At 39.1% G+C, this 27618-nt stretch overlaps 1 protein-coding gene and 2 pseudogenes across 1 annotated transcript in view; 1 reads left to right on the forward strand and 2 right to left on the reverse strand.

Moving 5' to 3' along the window:
- NUFIP2 (NUFIP2, FMR1 interacting protein 2) overlaps window positions 1–1284 on the reverse strand; it is a 28188-nt gene extending 26904 nt beyond the window's left edge. Inside the window, exon 1 of the mRNA XM_006925027.3 lies at window positions 902–1284. Within this exon, the coding sequence (XP_006925089.1) occupies window positions 902–1184 (283 nt within the window). The 5' untranslated portion in view covers window positions 1185–1284. The remainder of the gene's footprint in view (window positions 1–901) is intronic.
- Window positions 1285–5005: 3721 nt separating this feature from the next.
- LOC112473389 lies at window positions 5006–5124 on the reverse strand (annotated as a pseudogene).
- A 6524-nt stretch (window positions 5125–11648) lies between these two features.
- On the forward strand, window positions 11649–16229 carry LOC102880720 (annotated as a pseudogene).
- The last annotated feature ends 11389 nt before the right edge of the window (window positions 16230–27618 follow it).

The raw sequence follows: 27618 nt of genomic DNA on the forward strand, positions 1-27618 counted from the left end.
CGGCGACGGGGGGAGGGGAGGCCGCGGGCCGGCAGCGCCCCCGCAGTGAGGGGGGGCGGGCAAGGAGACCGCCAGTAGGGATCCCAAGCCACCCGGCTCCGAAGCGCTGGGTGCCCCTCGACACCCTTCCCCCTTCGCTCCTCAGTGGGCCGGAGTCGGTGACAGGAATCGGCTTCCAACATGGCGGACAGGAAGCGGCCCCGCGAGGAGGAGAGAACATTCCAGCCGCGCCGGCTCTGGGGGGAGCGGGCCCGGGGCGCCGGCCTCGGGAGGAACCGCAGGGCCAAACTGAGGGGTCCGGTGCCCAAAAGGGCGTCTAAGGGTGGAAATGACACGAGAGACAAGGGTACCAACCACCCCCCCCAGACGGGGAACCCCAAGGCCACAGGTGGGCTTAGGGTGGCGGGTGAGGGAGGACACTTCCTCTACTCTGCCCACCTATCCTCTCCACACTGCTTGCAAAAGGGTCTCGCGACACCACCAGAGTCGGGATTCCCTAGGCCTTACTGAGTTACACCCCGAAGGGTTTGGGGAGGCTAGGTTCACCCCAACTCAGGGCCCCCAAATAAAGGTTCCTCCAGGGCCGTAGGAAGGTAAACGGGATACGAATAAGACTAGACTTCCAAGGTCGACCCCCTGGGTCTCCGTTCAGCCCGAGCAGGGGCCGGGAAGGTCACACTGGCCTGGTTGGGCCTCTCCCATGCTGAGGGGAAGGAGAGGGCGCTGCAAACCCCGCGGCCCAGCCCGAGCTTTGAGAGAATGAAAGGGGGCTTCCCCGCACCCACAGGACACACACAAAACACACACACGCGCGCACACACGCAAGCACCCCGACCCGGTCCGCGCTTTCCAGATCCAGCCCCACCCCCATCCCTTCCCCCACTCGTCCTCCCTCCCAGACCTGTTTTCTTCTTCGGCGTTTCCTGGTGCTGCTGGAGGGCGTGTTTCTGCTCATGTTTCAGCGGCTTTGGCTGGGCCTTGGGGCTGCCCTCGGCTCCATGCTGCAGGTATTGGTGAGGCTGCTGGTGATGGTGGTGGTGATGGTGGTTGTGGCTGTGGTTGTAGTAATAATAATGGTGGTGGTGGTGCGGCGGCTGCTGCTGCTGCTGCTGCTGGGGATGATGGTGCGGATGGTGGTGGCTGTGATGGTGCTGAGGCTGTGGCTGGCCGGGCTTCTCCTCCATTGAAAGCGGCTGGGACTCCCTGGCTGAGGCTGCGGGCTGCTGCACCGTCAGGATCTGAGACTGCTTCTTCAGGCTCACTCAGTATATCTGAGCGCGTCTCGCCAGCGCACTGGTTAACCCAGCGATTCTGCGAGATTGGCAGCGACACTGCAGCAATCAGGAAGCTCGCTGCACCGCACGCCCCGCCCCCAGCCCAAATCTTCTTTCCTTCCCCTTCGCCACAGCCTCCTGGCCAACGCCACTTACCCTGTGCAACCTCACAGGGCCGGGCCTTCAACGTCAGCACTATGGCTCTCTGTTCTGTCGCTTTATCTCCTTCACCTCGCAGTCTGCGAACAGCACTTTCTACACTTCTCGCCAGCAAGCAAGCTCATGTCGAATGTAGCAGATTCCACGGGTGATTCCACTGGCTTTGGGAGCCATCTGTTGGTTTTGCACCTCCTAGAATCTGTTGGCTTTTTTTTCTTTAAATCCTTTTCCGGGTAACCAGAGGGGAAGCTCAATTCCCTTAACCGACCACTAAAGGGACAATACAAAAAGAGGAAATAAATACATTTTTAAGAATACAAGAGCTTCACAAATCAGTAGATCATTTTGTATTCGGGATTCATTTTGCTTTGTATTCATATGCTAATCTCTTCCTTTCCACGAAGGGATTATAGGGTTCCACAATGGGGTATCTGTGTAATTTTCTAAAAGGACACAAAGGGTTTAAATCATTGTTTCTTTGTAGTTGGAGGCAGTGGAGAGCGGGAGGAATCAAAATCTAAAATCTACACAGAATTAGTTTTTTTCTTGTTTTTCACTGCAGGTGAGGTCAACTGTGGAACTGAGATAGGTTTTCGAATATGAAGAGTTTCAACAGCGAAAGAAGGAAAAGAGCACTTTAGAAGTTACTGCGTTAATTTTTTTTTTTTTTGCATTTATGGAAAATATCGGAATTTAAAGAAATACTCTGGTGCATTTTGTAGTGTTGATTTAACTTTTCCTGCATTATCACATCACAGCTAGATTTTTAAAAGCAAATGTTAGAGCCAGGATAGTGGTTACTGTGGAAGAAAAGGGTTGTGATAGGGAGGGGCACAGGGGTACCTTCTGATAACGTTTTTTGACCTAGGTGACGATTTTATGTATATACGTATATATAATAAAAAGAAAAAAAAAATATACATGCATAATACACTTTTTTTAGTGCATGGTATATTGGGGGAATTTTCTTTACAAAAAATGCATGAAATTTACCATTTTAACCACTTTTAAGTATACAGTTCAGTAGCATCAGGTGCATTCATATTATGCAACCATCACCACTGTTCATCTGTGGAAGTTTCTCATCATCCCAAACTGAAACTCTGTGCCCATTAAACAATAACTCCTTACCCTCCTCCCTCTGGTCCTCTGGTGTAAACTATTGTATTTTCGATTTCTTTGATAACTCATACAAGTAGAATAATACAATATTTGTCTTTTTGTGTCTGGCTTATTTCACTTAAAATAATGTCTTCCAGGTTCATCCGTGTTGTTTTATGTATTAGAATTTCCTTCCTGTTTAAGGCTGAATAATATTCCATTGTATGTATAGACTATATTTTTTTAATCCATTCATTCAGAATATACATAAATTATTTACTCAATATATGTTATAGTTTATAATTTTTAAAATGTAGTTTGAATTTCTCCAGCAGGACAACGCTAAAAGAACAAAGCAGCTTAAAAGGAAGTGTTTGTGTTCGGAAATCATTGAATGTCAACACAATAGCATAATTGAAAGGTAAGAACCTATTTCCAACAGCAAATGTCACTGAATCCAGACAACCATGACCAGACTGTGGCCTGTTCTATATGTTGAGGATTTGTATTGCCTTGCTAAATTTTAAAGAAAAGTCTCTTGAGGTAGAGTATGTTTACCCAGTTTTGAGAACTAAAACCCCAATAATAATACATTGTGGCAAATAAGTCTTTGCCATTGAATGGTCTTCCACTACTGTCCACCTCTTAAAGAAGAAATAAAAGTGTATATAGCATTAAGTTTATATTGATAATGCTTTATATTCTTTTGCTGATTTATACATTTAGTTGGAAGGCAAGAATTCCTGAGTTCTAACGTCTCTACATTTTCTACATTCTGGTTTCAGGCAAATCAAAAGCACTCACTCTGAGTTTCTGATTATCACACCTCAGCCTGCCTTAGTTTCTTCACGTATAGTTGTATGAAGTTTAGGAAACTAAGCTTTGCTCTCAGATGCTCTAGTTATTATGAATGTTTCATTAATATTATGTAGTAGTGTGGAGAAAGGCTTATGATATAATGTAAGAAAAAATGCTATTTTATCATAACCTTGTAAAAATATGAATTTTTAAATAAGTATGGAAATACAGCAGTAGAATGTATATCTTTTCTTTCAGTTGTGGGTGCTTTTTTTTCTTTTCTCTATTTTCCAAATGTTCTACTATGTAGCTATTTTCATAATAATATTTTTAAAAATTAAAATAATAAAAATTGAATATGCACAACCCTTTGAAATTCATTTTACACCGTATTTTATCTACAGTCAGTGTGGAAAGTTGTAATGGAGAGATAGGTGGTTCCCATATATAGTAGATTAATGTTTTAACTATTGCTATAATCATAATAACTAATATTTATTGAGCATTTACTGTTTGTCAGGAGCTGTATTGTAATTCTTTAAAATAGATATTAAGCTCATTCAACAGATGAAGAATTTGAGGCCTGAAGAAATTAAGAGGATTGCTTATAATTTAAAAGCCACCAAGTTGATAGTGGGACCTGAAAAAGATTCCAGGTCAGCTGGATAGAAAGAATTTCTAACACTATCGAAGGGTGATATACTTTTCTAAAATTCTAGTAAACCTCTAAAAAAATTTAAGCTATACCATAATGATGTTTGATTATCAACAGAAGCAGATGTTCTGTGAAAGTAATGAAGTTTCTGGGCCCACAGTGCACAGGTCCCTCCCGGGCTCAGGAGGGACCCTAGAAATGGTCTTTTGGAAGACTTAGATATTTTTTCATTATGGTGTACATTTTTTAAAGTAACATATTTTTGTAATTTTTTCCTTAATGAGGGCCCTCCAAAACCTGGATTTACCCCTGTTAATAGTCATTTGGGAATCTGACTCAGAAGTGTTGTAACTTCAATATGTACTTTAAAAGGTTATGGTCATATATTATAACAACATGAAAAATTGTTGACAGTATAACTCAAGTGCAAAAAGCAAAGTAAATTATACATTATGTATACATTATGATTGGATATAAAATGTGAATTCAAGGATCATGAGGGAACTTGAAAAATAAAAGCAATGAAATCTTTTTATTCATTTGTTCATTCACAAATATTAGGCACTTTTTGTGTACCACATATTAAGCTTTTTGTTACTTGGGATTTTTAAAATCTATTTCTCTTATTGATACAGTTTTAGAACTTGGTTAAATATATTTGCAAGACTGTATTAATTATCAAGTGAAAATCACTTTTCACATACTTTTAATCTTATACTTGTGTACTATGATGAGTTAAGAGATACAGAAATATTTAACTATTTAGACCTCAGTTTTCTCCTCTCTAAAATATGGAGAATGGGCAAAATTCCATGATCATATTGCTGCCTTTTCTTCCCAGATTACTCTTTTATTTCATTATAATAAAACTATATAATAGCGGGAAATTTAGCTTTTGTATACAGTTTTTCAACTGTAACAATTAGCTATAACTTTATAGAAATTATTATCAGAAACAGTATTATATAGTTTTATTTTATTTATTTATTTATTTATTTTAATTTTTTTTCTTTTTTAACTCCTACAGCACCTGGCATTTGTAGGTGGTCTACCATCCAAGTACTAACCAGGCAGGACCCTGCTTAGCTTCCAAGATCAGATGAGATTGAGCACTTTCAGAGTGGCATGGCCATAGACTATTGTGTAGTTTTATATAAATGGAAATTGTCTCTCTGATTATTATTCTAATTTCAAAATGAGGCAAATCACTGGTAATATCTACAGTTTTATTTCAGTGGGGAAAGAATTTTATTCATGTATATTTCTTTTAGATCATAGTATTTTTGCCTAGAAACACTAACTTCAAAAAACTTTCAAAGGAATTGAACAGAGGTATGGGTAAATTAGGTTAGTCTTTTAATAACTAGAGTATGAGGATTTTTCTAAATATCAAAGTTTCAAAAATGACATTTTACTCTTATGAAAAGTGATATGGGAAAAAGTTTGAGGGAGAAACTATAGTAGAGTGGTATAAGTTTTGTCATCAGACAGAACTGGAATGGAACTTCTATTCAGAAACTGCTTAGCTTTGTCACCTTGTTTGGACAAATCATTAACCTCTCAAAGCCTTAGTTTACTCATCTGAAAAATGGAAGTAATATTAGTGCCTAATTCACAAGGTGTAGTGAAGTTTAAATAAGATAATGTATATAAAGTTGTTGAGTATAGTGTTTATAACAGTAAGTGGTACTAAATATTAAATATTAATGGTGCTAAATTACTAAATATTAGATAATAAAGCTAAACTTTCAGACATGATATTTCATTAAGGAAACTGAGTTTTAGAGAAATCAATTATCGACTTAACCAAGAAAAGAGTTATTTCTCAATTAAAAAAAAATTGGCAAATAGCCTTTTGGCTCTCTGAGCAGCACCACAGTGATCTGCAAGTACAAGTGCCTTATGAAAGACAACAAAAAAGCTGCCAAGAAGAAAGTGGTCACTTCATTTTCTGTGAAAGTTTGGTATGATATGAAAGTACCAGCTATGATTAATGTAAGAAATGTTGGAAAAACACTAGTCACTAGAACTCAAGGAATCAAATTTTATCCGTTGGCCTCTAGGGCTGTCTTTTTGAAGTGAACCTTGTTGATCTTCAGAATGAAGTTGCATTTAGGAAATTCAAGTTAATTACTGAGGATGTTCAGGGCAAAAACTGCCTAACTTTCACGGCATAGATCTTACCCATAACGAAATGTGTTCCAATGACAGACCATGATCGAAAATATCATATTGATGTCAAGGCTAGTGATTATTTGCTTTATCTATTCTGTTAGTTTTATTAAAAAAAAAAAATTCAGATTCAGAAAATCTATTACACTAAGCACTGACAGGTTCACCAAATCTGGAAGAAGATGATGGAAATCATGACCCAAGAGGTGCACACAAATGACTTCAAAAAAGTAGTCAATAAATTGATTACAACTAACTAAATTGATTAAAAAAGACAGAAAAGGCTTGCCAGTCTATCCACTCCATAACATCTTTTTTTTTTTTTTTAAATAAGAGTTTATTTGAGCCAAAACTGAGAACATATGCAAGGGAGCAAGATCTCAGATTCTCCTTCCATGATGTCTTTATTAGGAAGAAAAAAAAATGCTGAAGAAGCCTAAGTTTGAATCGGGAAAATTCATAGAGCTTCATGGTGAAGGTAGTAGTTCTGGAAAAGCGACCAGTCCAAGAATTTGTTTAAAATTCAGATTTTTAATGGTGACATAAAAAGTCTTATTTGTAATGTTAAAATGCGATAGGCAAATGCTGTCAACTAAAATCAGTAGTACATTCTGTCTCAATAGCAGTCCTCTCTGAGTAGCAAGTTCAATGTTGATATTCACTTTATTCATTTTTGCTTCTCTATTTTCTCTAAATGTTGGACTTTAAACCTTATCGCTTTTTAAAAAGTGAATCAATTCAGCATTCGACTCCTGTGAACATTAATCCCCCCAAAAAACCAACGAAATTAATATGCTATTTTGGATTTATTTTTGAGTCTCCAGTAGACAAAAAGAATTTATGTATAAATGAATCAATAAATATTTAGTTGTCAATATGTATATACAGTTTGTTGATGTTCATAGTTAAATGTATCCAGAAGTTGAATAAAAGGTCACTTCCTGAGAACTGAACTAGTAAGACTCAAGATAAACTAGATGAAATTAACCACTAATAGAGAATCTAGTCAGAGTAATTAGAATGCCTAAGAAGCTATAAGAAAATAGTGTAACTATGAAAACTACAACATATTAATTTTATTTCCCACCCTATTCTTTTATTGTTTTTAAATTAGTACAGTATGTCAAAAGTTATATGACTGGTATTGTGTTATTTATCACTGTATAACAATTTACTCTAAAACTTCATGCCTTAAAACATTTATTATCTCACAGTTTCTGAGTGTCAAGAATCCAGGTGCTGCATATCTGGGTGCCTCTGCCTCAAGGTGTCTCATGAGATTGCTGGAGACATCTATTTCCAAGCTCATTCATGTGGTTCTTGGAAGGATTCAGTTTCTTGTGAGGTGTTGGATCAAGAACATCAGTTTCTCACTGGCTGTTGTCCAGAGGCCTTTCGATAGGGCAGCCCACAACATAGCAATTGTCTTCTCTCAGAGTGAGCAACAAAACAAGAGGGAGCACTGGAGATGAAGCCACAGTCCTTTTGTAACCTAATCTCAGAAGCAACATCTCATCACTTTTGCTGTTCTTCTATTCATTAGATGTGAGTCTAACCTACACACAAGGAAAAGGACTCACAGGAGGGTATGAATATTATACTCTTGTTGAAGGGATCATTAAAGGTCATCTCAGCCTGCTTAGTATTAAGACATTCATCGAACTTATTCCTCTGATGTTATCAAATATCTATATTCTGAATATAATCTCCCATTATAAGTGACTTGTCTATAAGGAAAGTATACTAATCAGCACACATAAGTTCCTCGTCATTTATTAAATTAGTAAATATTTTTAAACACTTGAATTTTGTCATTTGCCAGACTTGCGAGTTTGGTTAGTGCAATTCAGTGCCCCTAATGCTGGTCAGCATCTGAACCTAAACTTGTGACCAGGGTCAGGACTGTAGTCCAGTCTTAACAGGGCCCACCCGAGCTGCTTGGAGGCCCTTGTACAATAGAAACAGCACTATAAAATGCCTACATGGGTCAGGCAGGTAACTTAACTTAGGTGAAGTTACTTGGGTATAAGCAAACTCAGATGTAAGAAACATTTTTTTCAATACAGCATCAAATTCTACAGAGGTAAATCTATTAAAATACATACCTTAAGAACTGAGTAACTTAATTACTCAGACTAATATCTGCATTCAGCTTACTTAAAAATAATCTGATATACATTCTCAAAATTTTTAATCAACTTTTCACATAAGGTAATGTTTATTCTTTTAGCATATAAGTTATATTCACAGATTCCAGGAATTAGGATGTGGACATATCTTTTGGGGGGTCACCATTTAGCCCACAACGGGGACATTGTCTGTAAAGAATTTAAAATAATAGTAAAACTGACTAAATGTCAGTCTACTTTTTATTATCACCATGTGTGGGCAATTTTAAACAGTGCCAATGACAAAATAGTCCCCTTGGGGGCAGACCACTCCCAACACCTACTACTACTGAATATTCCAACATGAGCTATTCAGTTTACTTTAACTTTTCAGGGCCGAAAACTACGTAAGACAATTTGATGGTTCATCAATGGCCAACCATACCCCCTAATCTTGGTCTGACTGACTCCTCATCCATAAGAAATCAGCTTAAATAAATGTCACCTACTAAAGGAAGATTTCCCTAAATTCCCTATCTAAGACTCAATGTGTCACCCGAACTTATTTCCTGTATTTGTTTGTTTCTTTCATTGCACTTGCCACACTTTGCAGTTATTTTATTCATAGGTTAATTTTTTTTCCATCTCCTTATTAGTCTGTAAGCTCCATGTCTTGTCTCTTATTCTTTCAGTTATCCTCAGAGCCTAGCATAGTGCCTGCCACATGGTAGATGTTCAATATATGTGTAGTATAGTTGTATTCTCCTCGGCTTGTGTGCTATCAGTAAAGTGCATTTGCTCAACATTGGACAAATTCTTTTTTCTTCATCTCATGTTCTTTACTAAAAAGAAATAATAGCCACTTATTTTCTAAGACTGGTGACATGGAGAACCATTTATCTCCATAATTCAGAAACAGCTGCAGCGACATAGATCTTAGTAGAATTTTTTCTTATTCCATACTCTTACTCAGGCATGAGTAGGAATTTTTTATTCTGAAAATTTAGAAATATCATAGGACTGATTCATAAAATAAAATATAAATATGGGGTTAACATGATGAAGGGGGACTTACACATTCTGCCCAGGCACCACAGTAGAAATGACAAGAATTTAGTCAGTATCCTAAACTTAACAAGTTCCAAAGATAAGTTATCAATTTTCTCTCTAAACCACATACATGCTCCTCTTAATTTCCTTCAGTATTTCTTTTAGTAGCACAACTACCCCTTATACCAATTAATATATTTGATTAGTCTTCCCCACTAGATTTGAAGCTGCATGAGGGCAAGAACTATGTCTTGTTTACTGATATATACCTAGCTCCTAATGCAGTATCTGGCACCTAGCAGGTGATTAATCAGTTGTAGAACAAATCAAGGTGCCCTATTCTGTTTTGCTTTACATTACAAGTGTGATACATTTGCATAACATTGCACCGAAGGGAGAAATTCTTATTCCTCCATTTCATGTCCATTACTTTAAAGAGTCACTTATCTGAGACTAATGACATAGAGATCCATTTATCTCTATAGTGTAGAAACAGCTGCAGTGTCATAGATCATAGTGAAGACAATATTTTTTCCCCATGATTAGGGAAAATTCCTAAATCTTTTAGGAATTTCATAAATAAATTGAATTATAAAATACAGGACAGATAATGATACAAAGGAGTGGAACATGGAGAGTTTTCCTGGGGTAACAAGATATTTAAACTTCTGAGATAAGCATATGGATATTTCTTTTTGCACATTTTCAAAACATCTCACAAAGATAGACAACATCTGCTGCCTATGCTGGCCAGAAAAGTTGTTTACTAAGGCTGACTCACCCACCCCAAAGGCCTTCATTTCCATGAAGAGGAGAGGTCAACTAATTTCAGATAAGCCTGACATAATAATTTGACCTAACAGAAAAGTGAGTTCACATTACCACTCTTGGATCTTATGCCACATGACAGTGTTCAAAGCTGTGTCCCTTCTCTGCTACACTTCAGAACTGCTTTGCATATTCGGGCTTTCTAGCAACCAGGCCTCATTTGCTATCCTTCAAGCAGACACACTGGGTTAGCTTGAAAGTGCTCAAAGCTATAATAGCATTCAAACAATAACAAAAAGTCCTCAAATTTCCTTAGTGTCTATCTTTGAACAGTTCAAAGAGCTTCCATACTTTTTTTCCTGGTGCCTTCCCTGTCACGCTATGACGTAAGACGATCTGAGATTAGAGAACCTGAAGTCCAAATAGTTTGTTCAAAGCCACAGTGAAATTACATGTCATAATTAGCCTCCATTCTCTTGACTCTTAATAGACGGTGCAGCTTCCCAAGGGGTTTGTGATCCTTTATGAAAAATTTCAAAAGTAAATATAAGTCTTGAGCATTTTTCTAATCCTTTTAACATAGAGAAAAAATTTGTGTGTTTTTTAAATAAAATGGCTTTGTAAGGACAGGCTTCTAAATCACCTCATTCTAAATTCATATAGAAAAGATTAAAGGAATAAATATAGAGGCAAAAACTTTCATATACACAAACTTTGAGGTATTTTTGCTAGTTAGAATGTAGAAGGGCTCAATTAGAAGGAAGGGCCAGTTCAAGATTCCATTTCTGTGAAATACGTTATCACCCTGATGGAATGCCACGAGCATCTCCTTACTCAGAGTTGAAGGCTAGGTGAAGGAAGATGGAGAGATAGTCAGGATATACACACACACCCATTTCAATCTCTAATAGAACCCACTGCAATTTCTAAATAAGTATTAATCAAAACTGGACACACATAGACTCTCCTCTATGTTAAGATGAGCAAAAAAAGAAAACTCATTCAGTCAAGACGCTCAGCAAGTCAATACAAGTGCACCCTGAGCTCCCAGGCAGTGCTGGCAGTGGGCAGGTGTTCCTGGTAGTGGACGGGTGTTCCTGGTAGCAGAGAGTTGAAGTAAGGAGAATGCATCATGGAGGCCCAGTCCCACAGTTCTATGACCACTGAGAAGAAAAAAGTTGAGAATTCTGTAGTGAAATGCTTCACTCAAACAGATGTCAGCAAGAAAGCCATGGCCTCCAGCACCACTTCCAATGAGAATTAAAGTCCTGGACAGACCTATTGTGGAACCATATGGTCCCCTGGAGAGCAGAAAGGGAGCACAAAAAGGGGAGCAGAAGAACTGCACGCAATACCATGTGCCCTGTGCAGCAGACTGTACTTCCCCCAATAGAACTGCATCCTGCACCATAAAGTTGGGCCTGCCATTTCATTCTCATGTCTGCCTCTTGTGCATTCTTCCAATTGGGTATCTCACCATCAAACCTTCCCTTCTTCATCAACTTGGCGCTAACACTTGGCGTAGCCAGCAGGATGAGATGAGTATGACTCCCAGCACTCCGGATGTCCCTGGGTGGAGGAAACCCAGGTGGAGGACATGTGGCCCCCAGCCTCCTAGTGGTATTCCGTGGCCGCATATCTGGCCACGTGGATGCCCCCGGAGGATTGAGACGCAGTGAAGCCGTGCCCAGAGAACATCCGGAAAGCCCTGGAGATGTTGGAGCCAAATGTCCTGACCGCTCACCAGGAGGCAGAGGGTCCGGTGGCCTGGATGTTTCCGGTAGTGCTGTGGCAGGCCAGCCTGGAGGTTCAGGATCAGGCACTGCGGGTACAGCAGCTACAGCGCCAGGAAGAAGCACTGGAAAAGCGGCTGGTGGCAGTGGAATGTATGCTGCAGGGTCCTGACAGGTTGCTGCCATCGACCCAGTCTGGGAGCCCGACCGGCTGTACCACGGCAGGTGCGGCCAGCAATACGGCAGCAGGTTGAAGTGGAACAGCCGTTGGCCTGGGGCCAGGGGCAAGCTGGCGGTGCCTCCCAGGTTAAAAAGCAAACCACCTTGATCCAATATACCCCCGCGGAACTCCGGAACCTGACGAAACAGGTACCGCAGAGAACCAGAGAAACAGTTCCGGAGTGGCTGCTTCGACTGTGGGATGATGGGGCAGAAGAGATTGAATTATCTCCGAAAGGGATGGCTCAGCTAGCCTCCATAACAGTGATATTGTCCCTCAGGCAGAGCCTCCAGAATGTGGCGTGTAGGGGGGGGGGGTGCAGGCAATAACTTCTTGTTTAACTGGCTCATGTCCGCTTCACAGACAATGTGAGCTGACCTGGGGGAGCTGCCAGAGACAGTGAGCAAATGGACCACATACTTAGATCTGGTCCAGATAATTAGGGAAATGGGCATGTGACAAATGATGTTTCGCACCCAGTATACAAGCCCCAATGAAGAGCATAGAATTTACAACCTATATAAAGGACTTGATTTTGACTTCTGACCCGGCCGGTACTTTTGGCACAATGGCAGCACTGCTGGCCCCTTATGTGGATAGGTGTATCCACGAGGTGACGTCCGCTATAGCTAGGTTGGGGGATATGAAAATGAAACTCAAGGAGCGTTCCACCCAAGTGTGCACCCTACTGCCTGCTGCACTCCCAGACCAGCCAGTGCACAGACAGAGGAATGGCCGAAAAGCAGGAGTAGAGTATCGCCCAGCCTGTTAGGCTGTGAGAGTGAGCCATAGGCAAATGTGGTTTGATCTTGAGGCAGGAGTTGCTGCAAGAAAGATTGAGCGGCAACCTAATGAAGTGCTACTGGTGCTGTGGAATCAGCTGCGTCCTGACCAATTCACTCCTATTTCTGGGAAAGGTACAACCTGTGAGGTGTGGCTGGCTGATTATCTCCCTGATTAGGGATTTGGCTGGGGCACCCAGTTGGCTCCTGGAGCATAACAATTGACTATTGGGAGCTGAATAAAGTTACACCGTCCCTGCATGCTGCTGTGCTGAACGTTAGGTACATCATGGGCCAGTTGTCACATGAACTTAGACAATACCATTATGTGGTAGACTTGGCAAATGCCTTTTTCTCTAGCCCTACCCTGTGCCATAGTCTCATGGCTCAAAATTTAGCCACGTGGAAACGACCGCCTGCAGTGCACTTGTATCCTTACATTGATGATATAATACTAACCTCTGATTCTCTTACAGAACTAGAAGCAGCAGCGACCAACCTGCAAGAAGCTCTCGCCAACTGGGGTTGGGCAGTTAACAAGGACAAGGTCCCGGGACCTGGGTTCTCTGTTAAATTCTTGGGATTTGTTTGGTCAGGTAAGACAAAAGTTATGCGAGAGGCAGTGATTGATAAGATACAGGCATATCCCTGACCTGAGACTGTGAAGCAGGTCCAAACTTATTTGGGACTGCTGGGGTTTTGACCCCTGCACCATCTAGTGCGATGGGGTGCCCAGTGAAATTGGACCCCCGAGATAGAAGAAACCTTTAAGGCTACAAAGCAAGCTGTAGCACAAGCCCAAACTCTACGTGTTATAGAGATCCAGCCCTCCCGTTCCTGCTTATGGTGCAGGTGGATGATGCAGAGTTTGGATGGGGCTTGTGGCAGAAGCATGGGTCCTGGAAGGTACAGATAAGCTTCTGGTCCCAAATGTGGAAAAGCACAGAAGTGTGGTATTCTCTGAAAAGCACAGAAGCGCGGTATTCTCTGATAAGCATGGAAGTGTAGTCTCTGATAGAGAAGCAACTGGCTGCCATATATGCAGCCCTGTTGGCCAGTGAGGCCATCATTGGCCATAATCCCATAACCCGTGGAGGGGTAGCTGCAGTCTTAAAGGAAGACTCCTGGTACGGGAATTGCTCAGACCCCTATCTATGCTGACGAAATGGGAGGCTTGCCTGGAGCAGCAGACACAGTTTTCTGTGAGCCCCCTGTCCGGTCAACTGCAACCCCTATTGGGACGAGTCCAGTTCGAAGCAGAGCTCCCGGTGGAGCCTCCTGAGATGGGAGACATACCAAGTCCCTATGTAGAGGGTCATACTCCCTTCCCGGAGGATGCCTGAGGTACAGATAGCTCGTACCATGAAACAGGTAGTGAAATGATGGGGGCTATCGTTGATGCAGGCACAAGTACAAGTTGCTGTGTCACAGTGCCCCTGGTGTGCTGAGCAGCACCCAGAGAAATGGCAGGTGAAGAGAATCCTAGGGATGATGCCATACGGGGCTAAGCCACTCCAGAAATGGCAAGTGGATTGTGGGCCCAAGGTAGCGCCCTCCAGGCCAGATCCTGCGCTGTGACCCAGTAGGGGTGGAATGTGGGTGTCGGGCCCAGCTGGTCCAAGATCTGGCTGGTCCAAGGCGAGGGTCTCTCTCCAAGGTCTGGCTGTGATCCAGGGTCCCGACTAGGAATAGGATTTGGAATGTTACATTAGTGTAGTAGGGCGCCTAAAATATATAAACATACTTCAACTTGTTATATCATGCACATGTGGCTGAATGACACTATTGTACTCTGCTATGTGTGGAGCCATGCAGTCTCCTGGAGAGCAGAGGGGGAGCACGAGAAAGGGGAGCAGAAGTATGCAGAATACTGCATTCCCCCCAATAGAACTGCACTCCCCACATAAAGTTGGTGCCTTCCGTTTCATTCTCATTACTGCCTCTTGTGCATTCTTCCAACTTGGCGTCTCACCATCAAACTTTCCCTTCTCGATCAGCTTGCCGCTGATACCTATCAGAGAGAAGAAATATGGTCACTATGCAGCCACAGAGTGTCCAGGGGCTCAGCAAGATCAGTGAGGAGCCTTCAACATCCAGTGATGAGAGGGCCTCACTGATCAAGAAGGAAGAAGTCCATGGGTCCCTGCACCACCTGGCTGAGCCCTCTGTCCCATACCCTGGGGCTGTGTTTGCCATGGACCCCAGGAATGGTTACATGGAGCCTCACTACTGCCCTCTTCACCTTATTCTTGCATTCCATCCTCCTGCGCCAATCTATGCAAGACATCATAAGGGGCGTTACCATTATAATCCATCTCCGATTCCTTCATTACATGTGCCTTCCGCCTTATCCAGTAGTGCAACATATTCAGGCCTGCCCTTCATTAGGATCTACCCCCACTAGAACCCCACTGTAGCTTCTGAGTCCCCCTTCAGCCTTCCATATCCCTACATCAATCCTTACATGGACTACATCCGGTTTCTGCATAGCAGCTTGTACCTCAACATGATCTCCGCAGCCCAGGGGCTGAGCCCCACAGATGCGCCCCACGCTGGAGTCAGTCCAGCAGAATACTATCATCAGATGGCTCTGTTAGTTGGCCAACGCAGCCCCTATGCAAACATCATTCCCTCAGCTGCCACCACCGGCGCTGGGGCCATCCACATGGAATATCTTCATGCCATGGATAGCACCAGATTCCCCAGCCCCAGGCTGTCAGCCAGGTCAAGCCAAAAACATACACTGTTCCTATCACCATTGTCCTATCATAGCCTTGACCTTCAGACCATGATAAGGATGTCTCCCAACTGTTTGGTCACAATTCTCAATAATTCCCACAGCAGCTCTTCAGCAAGTGGCTCCTGTGGTTGCTTATCTGTGAGTGCAATCAGCCCTGCTTTGAGTTTCATCTACCCTTCTGCACCCAAGTCTCTCCATATGCATCAACAAATCTTAAGCTGACAACAGAGCTTAGGCTTGGTCTTTGGACATAGCCTTCCACTCATCCATCCTGCCCCAACTTTTCCAACACAGAGGCCTATTCTTGGGATCCCTATGGTTCTGAACCTCATCCAGGTCAGCTCTTGCCCTTCTAAGTCCTCATAGCAGAACAGGCCCATGAGTGAGTCTGTGGAAAGCAGCACTGGCAACCTGATGCACAACAAGCATTCCAAGATCAAACCCAATGAGAACCTCCTCAGCCCTGAGCCTCAGGATCAGCAGTAACAGCCAGAAGGAACCACCGTGATGAAAGAGGAAGGGGATAAAGATAAAAGCAAGCAAGAGCCTAAAGTCATCTATGAGACAAATTGCCACTGGGAAGGCTGCACATAGGAGTTTGACACCCAGGAGCAGCAGGTGCATATGACCTCTCATTTGAGGGACTGTCATGCCATAAGCCATGGCTGAGCTCAGAATATCTGGTCCTCATCTGCCATGTGTGGAAACAGCAGCATCTCTGTGCCCTGAGAAGTGACCTGGCCGCATTACTATTTCTACCTTCAGTATATTTTATCATCAGAAATTCCTGAAAAATATTAAGAAATTGAGATGAGTTAAAAGAACTAAATACAAATAAACAACTTTTTACCTCAAAAAGAAAGAAAGAAAGGAAGGAAGAAAGGGAGAAAGGGAGAAAGGGAGAAAGAGAGAAAGAGAGAAAGAAAAAGGAAAGAAGGAAAAAGAAAGAAAACTCATAGGACTAATGAAAGATGCTGCAGCTCAAAAGGTGAGGTCCCCTCGAAAAATCAGAACAAAAGTAGGTGATATGTAGAGTTGATTCAGAAGATCCAATCAACAAAAATGTAAGCATTTCTGTTCCTTAATGATATATCCCCAATATCTAAAATAGTACCCATCACAGAGTAGTTGCTCAATAAATATTTGTTGAATAAATTGATTGAATATAGTAGGAATCTCAGAAGGGGGAAACAAGGTAGGAATAGAAGCAATAATTAAATCTCCTCAGACTTAAACGTGCTGGCAAAATGAATGAAAAGAAACCAACATCTAGATTAGCCAGGTGGCGTATTTCAATGTTTCAAGGATAAGGAAAAAAAGCCTTCAAGAATCCAATCAGGGAAAAGTAACAAACAAAACAAGAACAAACTCAGATTATCTCCGAAGGAACTAAACTCAAGCTGGCCTCAGAATTATACAATTCTGTAAATACAAGTCGATAAAGTATATCCTACAGAATTCTGAGGATGTTTGTAATTTAAGAATTCTATACTCAGCCAAGTTGTCAGGCAATTGTGAAGGGCTCAGAAATAAGTACTGAGATATAAAGGGGGCAAAAATGACACCACCCAGGTTATCTGTTCTGAAAGAAGAAATTGCTCAAGAATAAAGAAGAAAGTCATGGCATAAAAAGACTTATGCATTTAAAAAAAAAAGCTTATTTAAATATCTAAAAATAATTCTCCTAAAAGAAAATACATAATGTAAGAAAAGAAATTACTTTTTCCAAGAGGAATAATCAAGGTTGAAAAGGCCAGATTACATGGACAAAAACCAGGCTGGGACGGGTAGGGAGTGGGAAGTAAAGAATAAGTGGAAATAAAAGTGTGCTAAATATCCTATCTTGCATAGGAGAAATCAAGAGCTATTATTTCATTGTAATATTGAAAATGAGATGTTTTTCTTTAATTTGAAAGTAAGCACTTTTAGAATGAAAACAGTATGTATAACTTCCAAAGCATTAAATGGGACTTGAAAAGCAAAGAATACATATAAAGAAAATACATAAAAAGAAAAAGAGAAAATCATGCAGAATGTGAAAAAAAGATTAAGAAAATAAGATGACAGAAAGAGTCAAACTTCAGAGCATCTACCCAGTCTATCCTTTACCAGAGTAGTGTGTGATGACGATATTTCATTCATTCATGTATTATTTTAATAATCTTGAGATATATCATAAAACCATTAAAATTAGGTTAGTAAACAAAATGAACTGCTATAGAAAATATAATAAAAATTACTTCTATGGTAGTTCCAATTTGATTTAAGACATGGAAATGTACAGGCAGTCCTGTAGCATAATAGTTGAGATTATAGACTTTAGAATTGGATCTAGGTTTGTATCTCAGATCTATCATTTACTAATGACCTTAGGCAAACAAATTTACTCTGAACCTCATTTACTCGTCTGTAAAATGAGAACAATAATATTTTTTCACAAAACTATTGAGAAGATTACAAAAAACAGAATATACAAAAAGAAAATTAAGGTATCTTACATACCTCTTAAATAATAACTACTATATATGTGTATATTATTTATATTTATTATAAGCATATATTTTATATATTATATGTATAAATTATGTTTTTGTGTACATATATTGTGTATACATACAAATATACACATTATATGTATTACATGTGAGTGTGTGTGCCTGTGAAGATATACACACAGAAACAGGGCCAAGAAAAATTATAACACAATGTTAACAATGATTATCTCCAGGTGGTGGAATTTTGAGTGATTTTTGTTTGTTTCTTTATACTTTTTGTTTCTCCTTCATGCTTTTCTGCATTTTCCAAAAATTCTACAAAGAATATAGTTGCTTTTACAATTAGGAAAAAAGTTATTAATTAAAATATATAGTAAAAAGTTTGTAGGATAATAAGACAAGTAGAAAGAATATATTATAATCATCCAAAAGCAATACCCATTCTTAGATACCTAAAATGCACAAAATTATCTATAAATGCAGCAGTGTCTTTGATAAAGCTTAAGTTCAGTTCTAGCAAAACAAAACAAAAGTCCTTTCCTCTGAATGATGAATGCCTTGGAGTTATTCCAGAATAATATTGAATCATTCACATTGAATGGTGAATGCCTGGAGTTATTCCAAAATGATATGAAATCAAACTTTCTTTCGGCAAGAAATTTTAAGACTAAAATCCTACTAATTGAATCAGTACTGGTAGATGTATCTGTTCCAAAAACCAGTCTCCAAATTTATAGAGACCAGATCTGGTACTAGGAGATTAGATGTACTAGAAAAATGCTACTTGTTGGTGAGGGTAGAGGTGGGGGGGGGAGTAAAGGATGATGAAAACAAACATCAATCATTAAAATATTGTTAGTAATATCTGTTTTCACCCCAAGCTATCTTTTCACCAGAGTGGTGCGTGATAAACATTTCATTCATTTGTTTATTTTTAAATTAATATTTATTTAAGAGCCTATTATGTATGCAGCACTGTGCTAGGCACTGGATTTACAGTAGAGGATAAAACAGATGAGGTCCCTGCTTGCATAGGGCTGAGAGCCTAATGAAGAAGACAGACAAATATGTACACGAATAGATAAATAATTGCAAATTGTGATGAGTGCTATGGAGGAAAGTACAGAATGTTATGAAAGAGAATTGAAGGAGAGGATGTTTTAGGGTAGGAGAAGGGAGTGGTCAGACATGACCTCTCTGAGTGACATTTTAGCTAGGACCCAAAAGATGAGTAGGAGTTAGAGAAGGGATGTGTAAGAGTATTCCAGGAAGAGAAATGACATATGCAAAGGCCATAAGGTAGAAAAAAAGCTTGGAGCCTTGGGATAATTGAAGGAAGACGAGTACAATCTCTAATGGAAAAGTATGTCTAGGCTCCACTGTTCCTCATCCTAGTAAGAACAGAGAACAATTCAATGATACAATGCACAGGTGGTAGCAGACAGGTCTTACTCAGGTTTATTACTTAACTATTTAACTTTGTTCCTGGGCCTTGTGTCAGCATCTTTGAAATGAGAATTAGAGGTTTCCTTTTAGAACCTTTTGTGAAAATTTGTTATATTTCATCTGTAAAACACTTGCCCATTCTATGATGTTTCATAAGCATATGTGTACTGTAATAATCAACAAAAGATGGCATTTTTACTATGAAAGTACCCATTCTGAGGAAAAATAGGAGCTACTCATCAGTTCATGAAAGAGAGAACTGGATCATTCATTTGCAATTGTCATCCAATTCCAGAAAGCTAATTCTGATCATGAGCTAGGTCATCTATTTTTGTGAAAGTAAACTGTTATTTGCAAGAAAATGGTCTATTTGAAGCTTTTTCAAGGGGAATCCAGAGGCTTAACCTGAGAATTTCGTTGTGCGGTTTCTAGATTTTCATGGTTTTCAGTCAAATATACCTCTGCTTTGAACCATGTGGTACTTAAATAAGTGTCAGAATCAAACTCATAAGAATATATGTAGAATTGCACCCCTACTCCACTCTGCACTGGCCTAACCCCCATGTGCCAGGCACAATGCTGACCACTGGCACACAATAGTTCAGTTAAGCTCTGCTATAACAACCTTATAAGATATAGTGAAGTTTCATTATTTACAGTGGTTATATTCCATACGTAGCCCTGAACACTGAATTAGTGAAAAACAAACCTTTGTTCCTCAGGGAAATACAGAGTTAGCTTCTTGCAAGTTTCTTGTCATAATATTTTCATCAGCTGATCAATACATAACTTTGTTTTATGTGTTTCTGTTTAAAGACACCATATGTAATATGTATTGTTGATTCCTTAACATTGAACTCATGGTCAACAGTACTATAATAGCAGCCTTCTTGCACTTAGGAACAGTGGACAGCAGTTTGACAATATGCTTGGGAGCTATTTTAAATAGTGAAGTCGCCAACAGAAAGCACAAAATTGCAAAAAACATGGCACTAAATAGACTATAAAAAGGACACTTGTTTTACAGTATGAGAGCTGAAACAAGAAGGCAAAGCATTGTTTTGTTCAACTTCAGCTGGGAACGTGCAAGCTGGGCAACTCAAATCTTTTGCTGCTCTGCACATGTCCATAAATATGCACAACATCATGGTGAGTATCAATTTGAAGATTACAAAGAAATTTTAGCAAAGAGGCAAATTCACTACTACAGAACCCGTAAATAATGAAGATCAACTGTAGGTTTATGATTTTCATTATTTAGATGAAGATATTGAAGACTAGAGGGGTTAAGTCACTTCCTCAAGGTCATTCTGATGAAAAGTGGTAGAGATGGGATTCAAACACAGTTCCGCTCAACTCCAAAGTTAAATACCCTTAACCACTACTATTTCCTGAAGTTTATTAAATGGGAACTAGTTTAACAAATTATAATAGTAAAATTCTACAGAAAGTTACATAAGATAATACATAGGTGATACTTTAATATTACATTCCTATTATTTAATAAAAGTTATCAAATGATGTCTTGGGTGCTATACAAGGAACTTTCTATTTATTTTCTCACTCAGTTATCACAATTACCCTATGAGGTAGGTGCTATCTGAATCCCCATTTGATTGATTAGAAAATTGAAGCCCAGAGAAGTTATGTAACATTTAAAAATCACACAGAAAAAAAAAAATCACACAGCAAAAAAGAAAACCCAAGTCTCAAGCTTTTAACCACCATATTATTCCAAATCCAAAAATGGGCACATAACCAAAAGAATAACAAAAGCACATAAGTCGAACATTGGGAAAAATATAATAAAACAAGTGAAGATTATTAAAAATAAGGTAGAAATACTAAGTCTTTTTAAGCACTTATAGTATATGGCTGAGGAGGCAGGGTAAGGAAGGGGTGTGCTTATTCAGTGAGAATCTATTATGCAGTTACCAAAGATTTCACAAAATTTTTATTTATGACTCTTAAATTTTGCTACTGCATAAAGGGATGAGAAAAAGTAAACAATAGTATATATCATTGGTATTATGCTAAAGAATGAACTGTATCATATAAATCTTTGAGGAATTTTTTGTAATCTACCAAACAAAATAGTCCAAATCATGAGAAGTGTCATGTTAAAGGCTTATATTCAAGCCAGCACAACAATATTAAGTTACTAGAAACCTCATGTCAAGCTTCATGTGTGAGCTAAATAAGTGTCCAGCTCACTGTCTTCTTCCATTAGCTCAAACTCTATCCAAGTTCGTGGAAACAGGGTGAATGTTAGTTTATCTAGGCAGAATATTTTTCTTAGGGGAACTAGATCTAGCTAAGAAAATCTGTGGACTAAAAATTTCTTTTCAAGTAACAGAAAACTCTAGCTCAAATTATTTAAATAAGGAAAATTTATCTTATATAATGGGCAGGAGATAGGGGGGTTACTAGGTTGGTTAATTGTCAAGGATATAGTGTTGTTTTTCTATTTTTCTGCTCTATTAACTTCAGTGTGTTGGTTTTTGTCTTCGGGTTTGTCTCATGGTTGCAAGATGGCTGCTGCAGTTCCAGAACATCACATGTACAGTAGTTTTCCCTTATCTGCATGAGATATGTTCCAAGACCCCCAGTGGATATCTGAAACTGAGGACAGTACCAAACCATATACACTGACTTTTTTCTGTACATACATACATACATATGATAAAGTTTAATTTATAAATTAAGCACAGTAAGAGATTAATAATAATTAATAAAATGGAACAATTAAAACAATACTATAATAAAAGTTACATGAATGCTGTCTCTCTCACTTTCTCAAAATCTGTTATTGTACTATATTGACCCTCCTTGTGTCAATGTGAGATCATACAATGCCTGCGTGGTGAGATGAGGTGAACGATGTAGACATTGTGACATACCATTAGGCTACTATTGACCTGATAATACCCAGAAGGAGGATCATCTGCTTCAGGTGATCCTGGATCATCAAGCCATGACAAGCTAGTAAATGACTAATGGGCAGGTAGCATATACAGCGCAGACACACTAGGCAAAGATATAATTCACATCCCAGGTAGGATGGAGCAAGATGGTATGTGATTTCATCTCACTACTCAGAAGGGCGCTCAATTTAAAATTTATGAATTGTTTATTTCTGAATTTTCCATTGAATATTTTCGAACCATGATTAATGGCAGGTAACTGAAACTGAGGAAAGTGAAACTGCAAATAAGGGGGGACTGCTATAGACATGAAGACATCGAGAATAACTGTTTCATTCTGTGAATGTCAGAGTAGTGAGGAAAAAAATTTCCCCAAAAGTTCCTCCCCCCCTCACCCCAGCAGACCTACTTTCATGAATTATTAGCTAGAATTATATTACATGCCCATGCCTAAATCATGATTGGCTTAGATCAATAAAAGTTCACCTCCTAGAGATAGGAAGGACCCAGATACCTATATCTCAACAAAATTGTGGTTCTGTTAGCAAGAAAGTATGGGAGCAAGGAGCAACAGTTAAGTAGACAACATACTGAGTCCAATACACTGCTAAATAATGATTACTTAATGTCGTCATGCCCGTAGGCCAGAGTCAGAAAATATACTGCACGGATATTAATATCCTGTACAGATCATAGATGTCATTGATTCCTAATGGAGTTCTAGTCATTTTTTCAACATCATAAATTTCCTTTTTTTTTTTTGGGCAAGAATAATACAAATAACTCCTCTACGCCAGTCCATCTGGGTGAAAGTTGCCAATGTGATGCCCCATTATCCACAAAGACTTTAAAAGTTAATTCTTACAAACATGGATATTTTCCTATATAACCACAATACAACAATCAAAACTGATACATGACTATCACCTAATACTCAGAATCTTTTCAAGTTTCAACTGCTGTCCCAATAATGTCCTTTGTAGCTATAGAATTCAATCCAAGATCATATACTGCATTTAGTTGCGATCTTCAATCTGGTACAGAGTAGTTCCTCGATCTTTTCTTGACTTTCAATACCATACATTTCTGAAGACTACAGGTCAATGGTGGTGTAGACTATTCCTCATCAGGATTTGTCTGATGTTTCCTAAAGATTAGATTCCGGTATTGCATTTTGGGGTAGAATTATCACAGAAGCAATGCTACATTTTTCTTATTGCACTCTATCAAGAGGTACACAATTTAAATTTGTCCCATTACTAGTTAGTGGTAATAAATTTGATTACTTGATTAATGTGGTATTTGCCAGGTTTCTCCACTGTTTTTCACTTTGTAATTAAATATTTTGTGGGAGGGTATTTGAGACTATGTTAATATTGTGTTCCTCATTAAATTTATGCCCACTAATTTTAGTATCCACAATGTTTCTTGGCTGAATTAACTATGACTGCAATGGTTTCCAAATGGTGATTTTCTAGTTCCAGTATTCTTTCTACATTCACTGGTTGGCATTCAAGTGCAAAGAAAACTTTCTAGACTTCCCATTTGTTTATTCATTTATTTATTTATATCAATGTGGACTCATAGACTTCTATTTTATATAATCCATTACTATCATTACTTATTTTGATGCTCTAATTGTTTCAGATTTAGCCCCTTTGAGTTGCCTTCTATGTCTTTTTGACATTCTCCCATCATTCTTTGAGTATTGTTTTATTTTTTTGGCACAATAAAATGTTCTAAGAGGGGAAGAAGTGTAGGTGGAGGACAAAGAGGTTAAAGGGGGTCAAATATATGGTGATGGAAGGAGATTAGATTTGGATGGTGAGTATGCAATGATGTATACAGATGTTGTATTATAAAGATGTACACCTGAAATTTATATAATGTTATTAACCAAGGTCACCCCAATAAATTTAATTTAAAAAGATGTTCTAAGCTTGTTTTGTACTTTCCATATCCCAGAATTGGAATATGCTATTTCTCCTAGCATATTCTGATATCCTGATATCTTCTAACAGAGTACTATTTAGAAACTAAGATATGGTCACTTGTGTGTTACTCACAAGCTAAAGGATATATATATATATATATATACACACACATATACACACACACATATATGTTGTATACAATATATAATATTGTATATATACGTATTGTGTATATATATGTATGTGTACATATCTATATTTCTTCTTATTTCTATCTCTATATATTTTAAACTATGAGTTCACACTGATAAGTCTAATTCTTAAGGGCCAGTCTAGTTTTCTTTCTTTCCCTGTTTGTGATTCCCACAGTGAAATATCCTCAGTATTTACTTATTGAATCAATTTTCCCATATTCTCCAAAGTGATTAATTGCCTGTATCCATGATGCCCCCTCCCCAAGCAAACACTCTTATACTTCACCCCACTTGTACTTCAACAACCTGCACCCAATTGACACTGCCCTTCAACCCTCTTCCTTGTAGACACCCACCTTGCTCACCTAATAGATTTTAGACTGAATTGTTCAGAAAGAGAGGGATTTGGGAGGGCAGGAAGGCAAGCAAGGAAGCAGTCAGGTAAGCAGGCAGGCCTATATATTTACCTCCGAGTAAAACTTTCACATAAGGATATTTTAACTTAAAGGAGAATTGTAAGAGTGAAAAATGTTGGATTCTATGACAAGCTAGTGGAGATTATGTTTGAAGGAAGCATTACTATTTCATCTTTAAATAGTAAGAGAAATGTAAATACTTATAATTTAATATGAATTAGGTTTTTTCTTCTAAATATTTATGTCCATAATTTTTAAATTAAAATAAATCACACCACTTAAGCTAGAGCCTTGCTATTCAAGGTGTGATCCACAACAAGTTGCATCAGCACCTTCTGGGACCATGACAGAAATACAGAATCTCAGTCCTAGACCTACTGAAACAGAATCTGCATTTAATAGGATCCCACAGGTGATTCATCTGCACATTTAAGTTTGAAAAGCACTGAGTTTGAACATTCACCAATTAGTAACAAAATCCATCTTGGTCTCACCTACAAAATGGAGATAGTAAAAGTCCATCTCCTCTAGCCCCAGAAATTGGAGATAAAAGTAAATACTTCATCTAGCTCACCTCGTATACTATTATTTTTATTCATTCACTTCCCTCTTCCCTTCCTATCTGTCTGTCTGCCTCCCTCCCTTTCTCCCTTGCTTCTCTCATTTTTAAACATCTAGGCTCCCTAAATAGGTGGTAAACACCTTTAGAATAGGAACTGTTTGCTCCATAAGTTCACAGTTTAGTGGCCAGATACGAAAAAGTCTGGCTAGTGATTTACAAATTAACTTCTGAGAGAATTATATTTAAAGAGTACAGTGAAGTGAAACCCAGTTAGATTGCTCTGCTTTCAGAATTAGCTTCAAATGAGAGAACTAATTATTTTCCATTATTTTTCTTACTGTGAAATGTTAACATTTCAGTTCTGAAATCAGACAGATCTGAATTCAGATATCAGTCTTCAACTTGGTGGCTGTGTAAACTTAGGCTAGTCTCTTCATCTTTCTAAATTTCCATTTCTGTTTTTGGAGTGCTTAAGCTCATGAGCTTTGGAATAAAGTTTTGTTTTAAATCTTGCTTCCTCTTCTTAGCTATGTAGACTTGGGCAAGCTGTTTAACTTTTTTAATCTCCAGACCTACTTCAGAAGTTTACCATGGGAAAATGCAGGTCAAGAGCCTAGCACAGTGCCTTGGCACATAGTACATGTTCAATAATTGTTAGATCAATGTTCTTTTCTCAATTTTAAAATAAGGATAATTATCTGCATCAAAGGTTCTTGTGAGAGCTTAGATGAGATAGCACAGTGTCTAAAAAGTGTCTGGCACAAAGTAAGTGCTCAGTAAATATTATATATGATTGGCTTATAGGATTGTTGTGAGGATCCAGTGGGATAAACTAGTGTGACATTAATAATCAGTATTGTTCCTTCCAATTAAGGGCTAATTCTCACCTTGAGTTTCAGAGAATTTTGACTATATTGTCACCCACAATTTTTTTAAGCCATTATATATTTTACTTAATCCCTATACTTATCACTTATTTTTAAGCTAAGATGCTACAGAAGGCAGCAGTTAGGCATTTCCACTTGGACCTGGCTTGGTAATACTCCTTTGAGTCTAAGATCCTAGTCTCGAAATGGCCAGCACCAGCCAGTCCTTCCCAGATGAGTAGCTAGCTGGATTTAGACTGCAAAAGGGAAAAGAAATAGCAGGTGGAAAGAAATGTTCCAAAATCTTTGTTAAGATAAACGTCAAGAACTACATCTGCCTAGGAAACAACTTCTTTAAAGGCCATGCAAAGGATAAAAGGAGGAACAATGGAAAGGATAAAAGGAGGAACAATGGAAAGAGTAGCATCCAATTGCTATGGCAACTGGAATTTTGCAAATAAATACTTCAGCATGCTTGTTTCTCAAACAAACTGACCGATTCTTTTTGTTATTTGGCCCCCCTCCTGTTTCCGCATCCCCCCTTTAGTGTATACTCATTCCTATCATACCTTGGAATGAATGGAAAAGTACTCCTTTTTTGAGCCTTCTTATCGCCGCCCCCCCCCCCAAATAAAATAAAATCTGGCAATACATTGTTTGTTCATACACTGAGACAGGAAGTGTCCCTATTTTTATATCAGGAATTCTGTCCCTTCGTGAGTGTCATCATACCGTGCTTTTGGGAGGTATGGTAATCCAAAAACCTTTCCAAAATTCTGACAAAGCAATAAAGTTCTTGCGAGTCACCAGATTTCTCTAAGCTTCCCTTTCCCAGTGTGCATGAGGGAAATGCTGCTCTAAATTATAGGAAATGGGCAAGATTTGGGTCATTTGTATTCATACTCAACTGACCCAGTTTGGACCCAGTCTCTTTCCAGCCTAAGCCCTCACTGGTCTCCTGTGCTTTAGCCAAACACGTCTACTTGTTCCTGGCACACACACTTCTGTGCCTTGGCTCTTGCCATTCTCTCTGCCTAGAATGCCCTCTACCCTCCTCTCCATTTCCTCCTGTTTTATCAAACTCTCATCTGTCTTCTTATATGTATCAAATAAAAGAGCACCCCTTCTATAAGCCCTCTCTGATTTCCATAGCTGTTAGAGATTTTGCTTTTCTTATTTGTGTTCTTTTCTGCTATTTGGAGTTATTTGTGTGCATCTTTC

The sequence above is a fragment of the Pteropus alecto genome, unplaced genomic scaffold (assembly GCF_000325575.1).
Source record: "Pteropus alecto unplaced genomic scaffold, ASM32557v1 scaffold98, whole genome shotgun sequence".
Lineage (NCBI taxonomy): Eukaryota > Metazoa > Chordata > Mammalia > Chiroptera > Pteropodidae > Pteropus > Pteropus alecto.